This window comes from Mucor velutinosus (assembly GCF_035048745.1).
Source record: "Mucor velutinosus strain NIH1002 chromosome Unknown tig00001569, whole genome shotgun sequence".
In the NCBI taxonomy this organism is placed as follows: Eukaryota; Fungi; Mucoromycota; class Mucoromycetes; order Mucorales; family Mucoraceae; genus Mucor; species Mucor velutinosus.
In genome coordinates, this window is record NW_027041921.1 from 1,339,374 (window position 1) to 1,353,956 (window position 14,583).

At 40.8% G+C, this 14,583-nt stretch overlaps 6 protein-coding genes across 6 annotated transcripts; 3 read left to right on the forward strand and 3 right to left on the reverse strand.

Moving 5' to 3' along the window:
- Positions 1-360: 360 nt before the first annotated feature.
- Positions 361-2,443, forward strand: ATC70_012620 (uncharacterized protein; the record flags this gene model as incomplete). Its single annotated transcript, XM_064831791.1, has 3 exons — positions 361-1,335; positions 1,398-2,085; positions 2,139-2,443. 3 exons carry the CDS (start codon positions 361-363, stop codon positions 2,441-2,443), a joined length of 1,968 nt encoding a protein of 655 aa, XP_064678071.1.
- A 239-nt stretch (positions 2,444-2,682) lies between these two features.
- On the reverse strand, positions 2,683-4,166 carry ATC70_012621 (uncharacterized protein; the record flags this gene model as incomplete). Its single annotated transcript, XM_064831792.1, has 4 exons — positions 2,683-3,451; positions 3,514-3,804; positions 3,860-3,954; positions 4,011-4,166. 4 exons carry the CDS (start codon positions 4,164-4,166, stop codon positions 2,683-2,685), a joined length of 1,311 nt encoding a protein of 436 aa, XP_064678072.1.
- Positions 4,167-5,154: 988 nt separating this feature from the next.
- ATC70_012622 (uncharacterized protein) lies at positions 5,155-5,915 on the forward strand (the record flags this gene model as incomplete). Its single annotated transcript, XM_064831793.1, has 3 exons — positions 5,155-5,209; positions 5,270-5,383; positions 5,434-5,915. The coding sequence occupies 3 exons, from the start codon at positions 5,155-5,157 to the stop codon at positions 5,913-5,915; spliced, it is 651 nt and encodes a 216-aa protein (XP_064678073.1).
- Positions 5,916-5,941: 26 nt separating this feature from the next.
- CDC15_4 (Protein kinase of the Mitotic Exit Network) lies at positions 5,942-7,234 on the reverse strand (the record flags this gene model as incomplete). Its single annotated transcript, XM_064831794.1, has 3 exons — positions 5,942-6,898; positions 6,949-7,046; positions 7,111-7,234. 3 exons carry the CDS (start codon positions 7,232-7,234, stop codon positions 5,942-5,944), a joined length of 1,179 nt encoding a protein of 392 aa, XP_064678074.1.
- A 2,931-nt stretch (positions 7,235-10,165) lies between these two features.
- ATC70_012624 (uncharacterized protein) lies at positions 10,166-11,584 on the forward strand (the record flags this gene model as incomplete). The annotated part of the gene is made up of 4 exons (XM_064831795.1): positions 10,166-10,370; positions 10,442-10,494; positions 10,552-10,933; positions 10,995-11,584. 4 exons carry the CDS (start codon positions 10,166-10,168, stop codon positions 11,582-11,584), a joined length of 1,230 nt encoding a protein of 409 aa, XP_064678075.1.
- Positions 11,585-11,622: 38 nt separating this feature from the next.
- Positions 11,623-14,228, reverse strand: UBA1 (E1 ubiquitin-activating protein; the record flags this gene model as incomplete). Its single annotated transcript, XM_064831796.1, has 5 exons — positions 11,623-12,156; positions 12,210-12,602; positions 12,655-13,016; positions 13,074-13,991; positions 14,048-14,228. 5 exons carry the CDS (start codon positions 14,226-14,228, stop codon positions 11,623-11,625), a joined length of 2,388 nt encoding a protein of 795 aa, XP_064678076.1.
- Positions 14,229-14,583: the final 355 nt, after the last annotated feature.

Consider the following 14,583-nt stretch of genomic DNA (forward strand, 5'->3'; position numbering starts at 1 on the left):
AAAGCCCAGCTTTAAGCGCCATTCAGCCGATACACACAAAACTGCCTTTTTCTTTTTTGAATCTTTCTCTTTCTTTTTTCTGTTATCTTTCCACATCCCCACACACACATTTATCCATTTTGAAGAAAAACGCCATCTTCTGCATCTGATTAAAAAATCGTCTGAACTGATTCTGTACACAATTTTGTATCATTCTCATCTTGCAAAAGCCGTATAAAAAGATAAAATTCCTGTGAAAAAGAAAAAGAGAAAAAAAGCTCTAGATTTTTATCAATACCACTTCTCCTCCCCTCTCTTTCTATCATCCAAATACGTCTCCTCTCTTTCCCCCCCCCCCTCCAACTCTTATCTTGCTACAACATGTCTTTTGATAATCAGCAACAATCGCTGGACCCGAACAACAACTTACACGTAACTTTCAGTCCAGACAGCTCAACAGCAACAACAACCTCCAAATTCGATGATAAACCCAACGAAGGCTATTCCAACTTTTATGCACCACTCTCACAATCATTTAGTGCCAATGATACCATCCAAAACCAACAGCAAAACTTAGATGATCTATACAACAGTTACCCTACGCGCGCATCATTTCAGCATAACTCATACGGCATGCTTCCGCCACCCAGCGAAATTAACGATCAGTCCAGCTCTCACGACTCTGAAAAGGTAGTTGAAGTATCTCCCAACGAACGCTATGTCAAGCTGAATACACTGCTCGGCAAGGGTGCCTACAAGGTAGTGTACAAAGCCATTGATCGTGAGGAAGGATACGAGGTAGCATGGAATACAATGCAATCGATGCAATCGCCCAACAACAAGGATTTGGAGCATGAAATACAAATTCTAAAGTCTGTCCGTCATCCAAATATTATCGCCTTTCATGATGCTTGGTATGGCGAGAATGAGTTTGTCTTTATCACAGAGCTCATGACCTCTGGCACACTGCGTGAATACATTCGAAAACTGGCCCCATTGCCCAACCTCAAAATCATCAAGCGTTGGTCTCGTCAAATTTTGAAGGGCTTGGCTTACCTGCATGGCCATAATCCTCCTATCATCCACAGAGATATCAAGTGCGACAACATCTTTATCAACGGTGCTCATGGCGAGGTGAAGATTGGCGATATGGGTACAGCAGAAATGAAATTGGGTAAAAAATACACTGTGATTGGTACTCCCGAGTTTATGGCACCAGAAATGTACGAGGAACAAGGTTACAACGAGAAGGTGGACATTTATGCTTTTGGCATGTGTTTGTTGGAGATGGCGACAGGCGAATACCCCTATGGCGAATGCAAAAATGCGGCACAGATTTACAAAAAGGTCTCTGCTGTAAGTATAGTGTCGTTATTCTCAAGCATCATCAGCTTAAATTGTTTTTATCTCTCTTCAAGGGCATCAAACCTGCTTGTCTCTTAAAAGTGCAGAATCCTGAGGTGCTGAATGTGATTGAAAACTGTCTCAGCAACGAAGATGAACGTATGTCAGCCCAGGAAATTTTGGAACACTCGTTTTTAGCAGTGGAGCCCGATGTGGTCTTGCTGGCTGCAGATCCAGACAATGTTCACCTCACTCTCCAAGTCGTATTCAAGGGCATGGACAAGCTATCTGTCAAATTCGACTTTAATGTGGAAACAGATACAGCCGAAGAAGTTGTGCGTGAAATGATCGAAGAACAAGTGCTGCCTGAACGGTATCAACATCACATCACAAAGGAAATCAACCGCATTCTGCGTGATATCGATAAGCCCACCGAGTCAGAGCAAGCCGAACAAGTGAGAAGATCTGTTTGGAGACGAGAAAGCGACATTCGCAACGAATTGGACCGTACGCGTGATGAGCTGAATCATGCTACTGATCGTGTGCACGAGATTGAACTGAAATGTGATGATTTCGAAAACAGAGCTCGTGCCGCAGAGAACAGATACCGAGATGCCTTGAGAAACTTGCGAGAATTGGAAGAGTTAAAGTCCCCTACCTCTTTGTCAGAAAGCGGATTGAGCGACACAGTGTCCACCATGTCATTGGTTAATGGACACTCACAAGAAGAACGCGAGAAACTAGTGAACCACATCTTGGATGGTAACGTGTATTTGACTATAGTGTTGTTTCTTGTGCTGACAATGATCATGTAGAATACTCAGATGATACTGATATCGGTGTATTTGTAGCAGATTGTGCCCAAGCATCTCATCGTGGAGCAGATAAAGCACATGAATGGGCTAGAAAGCTACAGAATCAAGACATCATGACAGTGGGTGATTTGCGGGACTTGCACGATGAAGACTGGGCTGGCATTGGATTAACTGTGTTTGCCTTGAGAGCATTAAAGAACATGCTGAAGGGTAAAAGATTGGCCGCTAGTCAACAGCAACCATTATCGCCTCCATCACAACCAGCGCAATCACCTCCACCACCATCATCATCGCTCATATTATAAATCATGGAATAACTAATACTAATATCAAACACCCAACTATAAACAAGTATCGTATATATAATAAAACTCGCCATATCATACAGCCATTCCGCTTTTATGTGAATAATGATTTTATATATAGAAAATATGTGCAAAAAAAAAAAGAGGTTGGGAAGGAAGAATTAGAAAAATAGCAATAGCAAAATGATTGTAATGTGTGTGTGTGTGTGTGTGTGTGTGTGTATATATAATGTTGTTGTTTAGTCCATCATCATGATATCGTCGTCTCTTTCGGTCAACATTTCGTCTCTTGCTTCAGAGTGAACAATTTCACGGCGCACTTCAGGGGAAATGCCATTGTGGTACTTCTTCTTCATCACCTCTAATAAGATATCCTTTTGCTCACCTACCAAATCTTGCTTATAACGTTGAACAAAGACCAACATGGACTGGTGCCAGAGAACAGGCATATCACGAGGATCGTTCATGAAACGAGCAAAGTGCATCACAAGCGCATCAACCACCTTGAAGGGCAAAGCATACTTTTTATCAAGCAAGATACGAATAAACAAGGAGTTGGGACCTGTGTACTCCATTTCAGCCAGACGCAAAATAGCAGCAGAAGAGTGCAACACGGGAATAGACACCTTTGTGAGAACACTACCCAAGATGGCGGCTTCCTTCAATGTACAGTTACCAGACTCACAAAGAGGAAACAGTATGCCCTTGAAGAAAGCAGCAGGCTTATAGAGTGCTTTCTTGAGTGCCAAGTAGAGATGATAGCTCAACTTTTTGTTTTCAGCAATGTCATCACGAACACGATCCAAGAGCACAAGAGAAAAGAAACGTTGAACCTGTCTAGCCTTGAGATTGGAGACAAACATACGAGTGGCTTCGTAGGTGGCGTGAGGTGTCCAGCTCTCTGGTGCAGTGTAGTATAAAATCTCTTCCCAATTTCCCAATGAGGGGATAATCTTGAAAGCTTTGGGCAATTTACCAGACTTATAACGACTTAATAATTGGCCAACCCTTTACAAAAAGTGTTAGATGATGCATTGTACCATGATCAAATGGGTCCCCTCGACACATACTTTGTATATACTTCAACCACCTTGGGATTGACAGTGGGCGATAATTCGTCTTCATCCTCATTAGCCTCTCTACCTTCAGCTGCGTTCTTTTCATTGATTTTTTCCATGATTAAATCGGCCAAAGTTTTCTTTTCTCTAGGTGCACTGGGTAAAAACTTCTCCAATACATCAGCATCAGCAGCATCAATCTCTAATTCCTCGTAGTCTGCGTATTGATCAATCTCTTCAATCTCTTCCTCGTCAATGTCAAAGCCCAAAGGATAGTGTTTCTTGGCTTCAGCAGAAGTATCTCTGTGGTATGGGGTGATTAGCCGTAGTCATTGCTAGATGTGTGTATAGCTGGTACCTCTCTTCTTCATCCTCATTTTGCTTTTCGATTTGTTCTTGTTGCTCTCTTGCAATCTTCAAGATTTTCTTGGAGAGTTTAGCATCCAAGTATTCCTACATGTAGACTATCAGAAGATGCTCCAAATCAGTGGCGCTGCTGCTGCTATTACCTCGCCGGTTTCCTCAGCTCTGTTATTACGATCTATAAATTTTTGACGGGGAGCTTTTTTCAAGGTATTGTTCTCTGGCATATCAGCCAGTTGCACATGCAAAGGATCATGGCGCTGGGCACGGCTTCCCTTTTGTTTTGTGGATTCTTTACCCATAATGTATATTGCTTGTGTCTATAAAGGAAAGAAAGTAGATTTGCTTGATCAATCAAACTTGTTAATTGTCAAAAAAAAAAAAAAAAAAAGAAAAAAAAAGAGGCTTGTGAAAGGGAGAAAGAACAAGTACTGTGGTATGACAGGTGACTATTTTATCCGCTTCATGATCTATGGTGCCTTGATTTCTCAAGGCTCATTATGAGCATGTCGTGCACAAACATCTTGTTAGAAACTAGCTAGCATCTTGATTACCTGCTGTAGTGTCTAGGGGCTGATTCTTTTAAAGTAATCTGATTCCAAACAGCTAAACAACATGCTTTCAAAAAGCAGCCATGCGACATTTGATGGTAAACTATCAATGCATTGTTTACGCAGTGTTTAATCAGTTTACTGCGATTTACCACGCTCAAGAGCATATGATTTTCTACATATAACATTTTTAAGAGCCATTAACTACGTCTAATAAGCTTTGCAAAGTTTTGGAATGATGTCTTTACAATAGCCTATGCGTTCATATCCCTTGATGTCAATCAATGTGCAGTAACACTCTCAACATGTAGTCGGAAGCTCCACTGACAGACAATCAAAAGTAGCTTGTGTTCAGACAGTACTGTGCGTGGTCTAGTATTAGAATCTAGCATATGACAGCTCTATTGAGCTTGTTAACCCATCAGCATCATGCAAGTGATGCTTTGGCAGTGCAATGTCTCCAGAAATTTCTTCTGCCCTCGATCTTACACTCATACTCTAAGAATTCAATTATGCTGTAAAACATCTGGTCCTGATCTGCCATACAATGAAACCCTGAATTGCTTGTTTGCAAGCAAATTCAAATGCTAATAAGCATCAAATTCATGTTTGCATTGTGATGAACATCCTGTGACTCGAATTACTCTCGGGATCAACAGGAAATCTACCTCTCAACCTGCTGCTTCTCCATCTTAATTCGTTCTACATACATATTGCCCCTGGTTAAATAATTGATTACATGAGTAGAAGCACAGAAACCGCAAAAAGTGTCGTTATTGGATCAGGATTAACAGGTATTACTATACGCAATACAATGGTGTTTTTGAATCATCTGTTGAAATGGTTTGTGATAGCTTTGGCAGGTGCCACTACAGGTGCTACCGTTGCTGTTCTCAAGAATGCGCCCGTAAAGCAATGGACAGTATCTACAGGCTTGAATTGCGGTGTATTCGGTGCCACATTCTTCTGTGAGTTTGCATGTTTACTATACCACAAGTATTTACTGACTTTCATGTAGTGGTCCGAGAAACATTTATCACATATCAAAGACAGAAAAACTCACAATTTGGATTAAAAGACTCGCAGACCAGAGATTTTGATGATCTATTTAGCAGTGCAATGGCAGGAGCAACTACTGGAGGCTTACTATCAGCTGCTTATAGAGGGCCAAAGAGCGTAGTGTCAGGAGCAGTAATGTTTGGTGCTCTTTGTACAGGCATCCAAGCAGTTTTCACAGCAGGCAATAATTGGAGACAAGAGTCCATTCTAAAAAGTGGCAAACTGGATGGACCCACTTTCCAGCTCACAATGAAACAGAACAACATGGAGGAGGAAAAGAAGAAGGAGGGATTCAGTCTGCTCAAGTACATTAACCTGCCCTCGTGGTTTCCTATTCATCAGCTATCAGAGGACGAATACAACGAATTATTAGATACCAAATTACAGACATTAGAAGCCGAATTAGCCGAATTAGAAAAGAAATTGAATGAAAAGAAATAAACTGTATTTTTTTTATTATGATTACTCTACTTCCAAAGCTTCTTCAGACTGGTATTAGCATCAGAATCCTTCTTCATGACCTTTGCAACTGACATTTCAAAATCTTCTTGGGTGACATGGACACGACGCTCACGCAAGGCAAACATACCAGCTTCTGTACAAACAGCCTTCACTTCAGCACCACTACTTCCACTCATCTTTTCTGCAATTTTACGAAGGTTGATGCCACGAGTCAGATTCATTTTGCGAGAGTGAATCTTTAGAATATCAGCACGGGCTTCCTCGCTTGGTGGAGGAAATTCAATCTTACGATCAATACGTCCAGGACGCAGTAATGCAGGATCTAAGATATCTATACGATTGGTTGCCATGATGACCTTGATGTTTTTTGTTGCTTCAAAACCATCCAACTGATTCAATAATTCCAGCATGGTTCTTTGCACTTCAGAATCTCCACCTCCACCACTTTCCATACGAGCTGAACCAATGGAATCAATTTCATCCATAAAGATGATGGAAGGAGCGTGCTCTCTAGCCATGACAAAGAGCTCACGAACCATTCTACTACCTTCACCAATGTATTTTTGCACTAATTCTGAGCCGGATACACGAATGAAACGGCAATCGGTGTGGTGAGCGACAGCTCTTGCTAAAAGTGTCTTACCGGTACCAGGAGGACCGTACAATAAGACACCCTTAGGTTGAGCAATACCGAGTGCTTCAAAGAGTTCTGGGTGCTTTACAGGTAATTCAATCACTTCCTTGATTTCCTTGATTTGCTGGTCAAGACCACCGACCATTTCATAAGTGGAATCAGGTACTTTTTCAACCATCATGAGAGATACAAGAGGGTCGATTTTGTTGGGTAATACTTTGTGGAGTTGATACGAATCGTTGCGAAGAGCAACACGAGTTGTGGGTGTGAGTTGTGCAATGTCAATATCAGAGCCGAGATCTACGACGAACTTTCCTTCAGGATGGACCTATTCTAATGTAAATGCTATGCAGTGTTGTATGGCCAACGCATCCGTACCTTGACCAAGACCTTCTTCTTGCCCATCACCTTGACAACTTCACCAACATAAGATCCAGGTTCTTGTAACAATTGGAGCTCTTCTTTCAAAAGACGAACTAATGGGGCAACACCATGTGAGCCAACATGTCAAGATTACAGAGCAATGGCATCAAAAATTACCTTTGGCGTTTAAAGCGTTTCTCTGTGCTTCTAAACGTCTCAAATCTTGAGACTTTTCATTCATGACCAACTCGCATTCTTCGATTTTGGCTTGGTAATAGGATTTGATACCTTCTTTCTTCATTTTTGCAATTAATAGGGAGGTGTATATACGAAAAAAAAAGAAAAGGAAAGGATAAAATCAAAGCATTCTATGCCTTTTTCTAAAGAGTATTGCGCGTCAAATTCAATTCAATTCAACATACGTCACCAGGTTACATTGTAACTGATGTTCAAACGGCGTGTTACTTCACTGGCAGAGAGACAACTTCTCAGTATCTCAGAAACTAGCCGATTTATCTCGCTACGCTCAATGTCGGCGTCGCCCAGCAGGCTCTCGCCAAAGATATTCCAAATCAATTATAATAAAATTTTAGTAAATCAAGTAGATTTTGACACAACCACTTATTAGTTAGTAAAAGAAGGGTTATATCAGAATCTGGTGGCGGAGGAGAGGAGATATCTCTCACAGCATCCTTTTTGCTTATACGCTGATATCAAACGAAGCCTATTGTTGTTGAGACAATGTGAAAGAAAATCCAAGTTTATGCAGCAGTTTTACACCATAATCTCCATTCTCTGACAGTAGAGTTGTCATACCATTGGCTGCTGTTGCTGCTGCTCTCAAGTTGGCAACAAAAAGCTGGCCATGCGCAAATATAGGACTTGTGTAAGATCTCTAACGACTTTTTTGAGATATAGCCATTGCAAAAGACCCCTTTATTTATGAGGCAAAACTCCCCTAAAAATGAATTCGGGCTAATCAATTGTCCTTTCAATTCCATGATCCCCATTTAATCAGCATCGCAATCATCATTGTCATCAACAGAAAGGCATTTAGGTCAGCCAGCAGTAATGCCACTGCCAAAATTAATTCATTCTCAGTTTGTTTTTTCAGTTCAAGATTGGACAGATTTTGTCTATTTTCGACTTCTATAATTTATTTTACGGTATTCGACTATATAAACTGTGCTGATCACCCTACGCTTCTTAATACAGTCTTGAAGTACTTTTCAAGGTGCTTCCAATGGTGTTAACTGTAATAGATGTTTTGACTGAACTTATTGAGCAATTCGGTAAAATATGAAATGAGGTTTTTAGCGGAAATAGCCATATTTTGCATATGAAAACCTCGTTTAAGCTGTTTCAGAAGTTGCTTTGGATCGAAAGAAACATTTTGATTCAAGATATACCATAGTAAAAGTCTTCATTTTCAAGGTAAAAAACGCGATTGTTTGATTTTCGATGAAAACCATGAGGGGTACCTCATGGTTTTTGGGCGATTTTTGGCCATGTTTTTTGGGTTCCCAAAACGTTGAGCAAAGGTGTCAGAAAGCTACTACTACTACTCAAGTACAATTGTTTGGCGTTATTCCGGTGGCTCAGAAAGATCTACATGTCAAAAATATGAAGGCTTCAAAACTGTCCAATTTAGTTGTATTTCTGCTTTATGTCTTTTATTTACACGGCATAAATCATATTGTTGGTAGCTGAAGTCTTCTGGAAGGGCAATTCTGCAGCCTGTGCAACTTCTAATTCGAAAAGGAGGCATATTGATTCTTTTGAAGCTAATCCGTACAAATTTTGATGCGTTATATTGCTGGTAAACTTGATAATAATAGAAATGAGAAATCGAATTTGCTGCTTGAACACTATGGTTTTACACCTTGGCTTCGCTACGGTAAAACTGTCATGTAGTGATTAGCACACTGCCATGATCATGGATCACGATTGATCCAAGGGATTAAAAATCAGACTTGCCGATTGCTACTAAGGCTTCGCGTTTCAGCTTGTAACTATTGTGTGAAAATTATCTATAACTGGTCCGGGTCTGTGAATCTGACGTTTCTGGGATACTTCATATCTGGATCGATGGAAAAAAAATCATATACGGATAAGCAGCATGCAAAATACAGCGAAGCTTGGACGCATTTATTCATGACTTCTCATGTTATAAGCCATTCTAAACTGTCGGGACAGTACCAAACATTTGCTCTCGACTTACACTTACTTTCTGGCACGTTTGTTCAACTTTTTTGGAATCGTCAAAAATCGGCGAAAAAGCATGAGGTTACTCCTCATGGTTTTCATTGAAATTCAAACGATCGCATTTTTGACCCCAAAAATAAAGTCTTTTACTATGGTATATATATTAAACCAAAATGTTTCTGTCGTTTCAAAGCAACCCCCTGAACCCACATTTATAGGACCTTCATATGTAAAATCTCAACAATTTGGCCCAAAGCCTCATTTATTATGTTCAAGCATTGCTCTTTAAGCTTATTCAAACTACCTATTTTGATTAATACCATTCGATGCGCCTTATAGAGTACTATAGAAAAATATTAGTAAGTACGGGATGATTATCGCAATTCATACAATCGAAATGTGTAGAATAGATTAATCAAGTCGCAAATCAATCAGAAATAAACGATTATTACACCTTGTGAAATTCAAGTGCACTGGTCAAACAAATCTCTCGGTTTGACATGATGTAGCACACCTAACCGGATTTCGAAGCCTACAAGATTAAAAACCTTATTTCAAATCTATAGACTGCCCTGAGAGCTCATTCGTCTGATCAAACAAGGAATCTTGGTATTCAGCTATTCCCAGAATACACACACATGCCTACCTGACATGTAATACAAGCTGCGGCAGCAATCATTGTTTAAACTATTTACCTTTACAATCTTCTACATGAACCAAATGCTGCCCATGTTGTGAGATGTGACGAATATATAAGGCAAGTCTGGCTAGATTACTGTAAACATACATTCAGAGCAATCAGGAGTCAATGAAACATTAGCTGCTGTCGAGATCTACACTTTTATTATACTAGCCTGTGATGGCAACGGAATATCATTTTGGAGAGCACAAACATTTAATGGATATGCGAGAAACAGTGGGCGGAGTCCATCCATCAACTGTTTAGATTAAATTTTTTCTCTTGGTTATAAGCAACTGTGAGTCATTTCTCAATTTCTTGTGATTTCTTCCTTCTTTATCTCCCAGCATGCTCCATAAAAACCAACAAAACAATCATCGTAGCTGCAAATCCTCACTCACAATTGTGCTCAAGATTGGTACCTCATCCATCTGTAATGAAAAGACACATTTCCCATTGTTGTCCAACTTGTCAGCCTTGGTGGAGACCGTCTTGAGCTTGAGGGCCAGTGGACATCGTGTGATCCTCGTTACAAGTGCTGCTATTGGAACAGGTAAATAGTCGTTTTTTTTTTGGCCTCGATCAGACAAACAGCCAGCTCATGGATCCTCATTTGCAACACAGGTCTTCGTAGATTGAACATGGCAGATAAACCTTCCAAGTTGGCAGCTAAACAGGTAAATCAACAAGGCATGTTTCTCAAAAGCCTGTTCAGCAATTAACCATCATTGCAGGCTGTTGCTGCTGTAGGTCAAGGCCGTTTGATGGCGCTGTACGATGATTTATTTGGCCAATTCCATCAACCTGTTGCCCAACTCTTATTAACGAAAAATGATCTTGCTGATCGGTCACAATATCTGAATGCGGTCAACTGTTTGGAAGAGCTATTGGATATGGGAGTTGTACCTATTGTCAATGAAAACGATACCATTTCGACTCAAGGTGTGCGTTTCGGTGATAACGACACTTTGGCAGCAGTAATGGCTGGCATGATCAAGGCCGACTATCTCTTCTTGTTGACTGATGTCGATTGTCTCTACACGGATAATCCTCGTACTAATCCTAACGCTAAACCTGTTACTGTGTGCGACGATATGGTCAAGTTGAGAGAGCAAGGTAACTTTTTGGCGTTTGATTTCAATTGCTTGGATTATTAACCCCTTCAACTTGATACTAGTTTCGGTCGCTTCAATGGGCTCATCTCTTGGAACAGGTGGCATGGCAACCAAATTGATTGCCGCTGATCTGGCCATTGCAGCTGGTGTAACCACCATCATCACCAATGGATCCAAAACCTATAATATTGCCAAAATCATTGAAGCCGATACACAAAATAGCACCACGACTGAATTCACTGCTGATCATCCTCTGCACACTCGCTTCGCTGCTAAAAATAATCCTTTGCTGGATCGCAAATGGTGGATCCAATACGGTTTGCATACAGCAGGCACCATCTATGTGGACGAAGGAGCAGCCAAAGCCATGTTGACTCCTCGTTTAAAGAGCAGTTTGTTTGCTGCTGGTATCATTCAGGTCGAAGGTCAATTTGTAGCACAACAAGCAGTTGCCATTACTCTTCGTAAAAAGACAGCAGACGGCAAATTTGAAGACACTGTTATCGGAAAGGGTCTGGCCAACTATTCCAGCATTGAAATCAATCGCATCAAGCGCTGCCGTAGTACAGAAATTCCCAATATCTTGGGCTATGTCGATGCGGATTGTGTAATTCATCGCGATAATCTCGTTAGAACCATTGATGAAATTTAAAGAACTAGCCCTTATCATTTGTAATTTTATTCATACTATTAAAAGCTCATTAGCTTCTTTAATTCATAAAGTCGTCTATGTAGTTCCTCCTTGTCATTTTCACTCTGTGCATAGCGTATCTTGATGTCAATCAGGACAGATTCTGCTTTCTGTAACTGATCTTCCAGCGTAGAGTTATGGCCAATCAATGAAGCGTTTTCACTGCATAACCCTTCGAACTGGTTTTTGGTCTTTGATTCAATTTTTTCTGGCAGTTCAGCAACAGCTTTGTCCAGCGAAGCTACCAGTGTTTTCAGCGAAGAGCCTTCATCTTTGAGTGTGTTGAGCTCTCGCAAGGTATCTTGTAACTGATTATCGACATCCTTATGTTCTTGTTTGAGTGTCTTCTTCTTTGCTTCGAGTGCTTTCAGTTGCTTTTTCATTTCGAGATTTGATTTCTGTAGTTCTTCAATGATACTGGCATCTGCTAGCTCCTTCTGTATCAGGGCTTTATGCTCTTTCTCTAGTTGCGACAATCTCTTTGCTGGGAACTCCAATTCGCAAGCATCACTGACAAAGCGACGGTCATCATCCTGGTGGGATTGAAGTAAGCAAATGAACCTTTCATGCAAATGCCTGTGCTCACCTTGTATTCTTCAAACAACCCGTTCTTTAGAAAGTCTAGCAAGTGTTCAAAATCAAAGCCGAGGATGGTTGTTTGGTTTCTCTTTAGCAACGCAATGGCAAACTTGAAGATGGAACTAATGCCTTCGGTGAAAATGACATCGTATATACGATAGACAAGATTCAGAGGGAACTTGTAAGCAAAGAGCGTCATAAACCACTGCGAGGCATACATTGTTGAATTGATGCCTTGTTGCTTTAAATGACGAGCTACATGTGGAAGATGCTCTTGGACCAGCGCATCAAATTGGTATAAGCGCAACTGAAGTCCATCCATATCGGGTGTGAAGTGTCCTCGTAGACCATACTTGTTCATCAGTTGAATGAGCACACAAAATGCGTCCTCGTCCGGCATCTATGTTTGATATTGTCAGTAAGTAATGCTGAATAAATCAACAACTACTTACATTTAATAGCATCGGTCCCACAATGAACGCTAAACCTTGGCAGTAACCAACTTCCTTGTCATATAAGCTATAAGCTCTAACAACATTATAGAGACCCTCTTGGCCCTGTCCGTCAGTCTCTTTAAAGTAAGTATGTCCTGGAAATGTACGAGCCAAATCGCGCTGGATCATTTTGTCATACGGGCTTGGCAGCTTCAGCAAATCCATGTATTTTGTAACCAACTCTTCGTTCTTTGACTTGGCCAGTAATTGCCAAACCATACCACGAATAGAAGGTGGGATGCCAAATCGAATGTGTTTAATTAGATCTTTATTGACCTTGTTGAGGTTCTGAAAGTCGCACATGACGCCGGCCCAAAAGTCTGGAAAGGTGTGTATAAGTAAATCTCATGTGCATACTGGTTGCAAAGCTGTCTTACCCCAATCGTAGCCGTCGCCTTTGTTTTGAGACACGAGGCTATGGCGTATAGATTGTCTTTTGAGATTCTTGATAACTTTGGATTTAGGATCGTTGGTGTTGGAGACGTTGAGCTGCTCCATTTGTGCTAATAAAGCTTCTTGGAAGCCGGGCAAAGGTGAGATAATGCTGGTAGGCCTTGACAATCTGGTTTGTCTAGCTGCAAATGATGCTGAGGGTCGAGGAGCTGCAGGTGTGGTATTGATAATAGGAACAGTATTCTGTTTGGATGGCCTTCTGGACGATGCAGGCGATGTGTTTGCGGAAGAGGAGGAGCGAAATGGTGACCAAAGGGCGAATATAGAACGGGTTGTCGATGTACTGGCAATGGACTCATTGTCAATGCTGTCTCTTTGAGATGAAGGAGGTGATGGCGCTTGAGACAATGGAGATATCGCTGATTCATAGATGACATCTTTCGGAGGAGGTGGTGGAGCGGATGTTTGAAGGCGGGTGGGTACAGGGACAGCGGTAATTTGTGGTTTCTCGCCACTCACAAGAGCAGATGTGATGATTTTCAGTGGATTGTATTCCTCTTTCTCTTCTTCACTGGGTAATGAAGATGGTTGCTGATCATTTAATGAAATGTCGTTCATATCAGATAGTGATGAAATGGTAGACATTGATTGGCGAGATTCTGATTGAGAGGGAGGACGATCCACAATAGGAGAAGATGTTGTTGTTGCATCCTGTTCCTCTTTTTCCTCTTGAATCACTTCTTTCTTGTCGCTTGGTAATTTAATGGGTGGTGTGAGGATGGTATCTTCTGAATATGTGCGCAATGGCTTCTCAAAATAAGAGGTGGAATCGATGGATGATGCTACAGATGAGGAATCATCATCTTCAGCAAGTGGTGTTGAGGTTGCTACAATAACTGAGTCTAATTTATAGTTATTAAATCTAATATTAAATCTTTGATTTCTATACTATATTTACTGTCTGATTCAGTGATAGATTGCTTGTTATTGGCCTTTGCTTTCAAAACAATGGAGTCCGTACCATGAAACTCATATTCGTCTGTGGAATCATCAGAGTAAAAATTGATGCTTTCTTGCTGTTCCGGCAGGAATTCCTTTTGCAAAATTGCATCGTTTGCCGAATCGATTACTTTTGTCATTGAATGTGAGATTGTACAACGTGTAAAGCCAGAGAGAAAGAGGAAGAGGGAGGAAAAACAAAAGAGTAAGAGAGAAAGAAGCAAGAAATTAGTCAAGATACACGAAGGAGGTACAACAATTTATTAGATTTCTGCCCTGCGAAATTGCTTAAATATGTTGATTCGAAGAGGCGACATTTACTTGCCGCGATTGCCCAAAATTGATTTTTTTTTTCGATTTTTAATCGGAAGTGATAGTTAGTAAGGGGTGTCAAGATTGGACAGATTTTGTCTATTTTCGACTTCTATAATTTATTTTACGATATTCGACTATATAAACTGTGCTGATCACCCTACGCTTCTTAATACAGTCTTG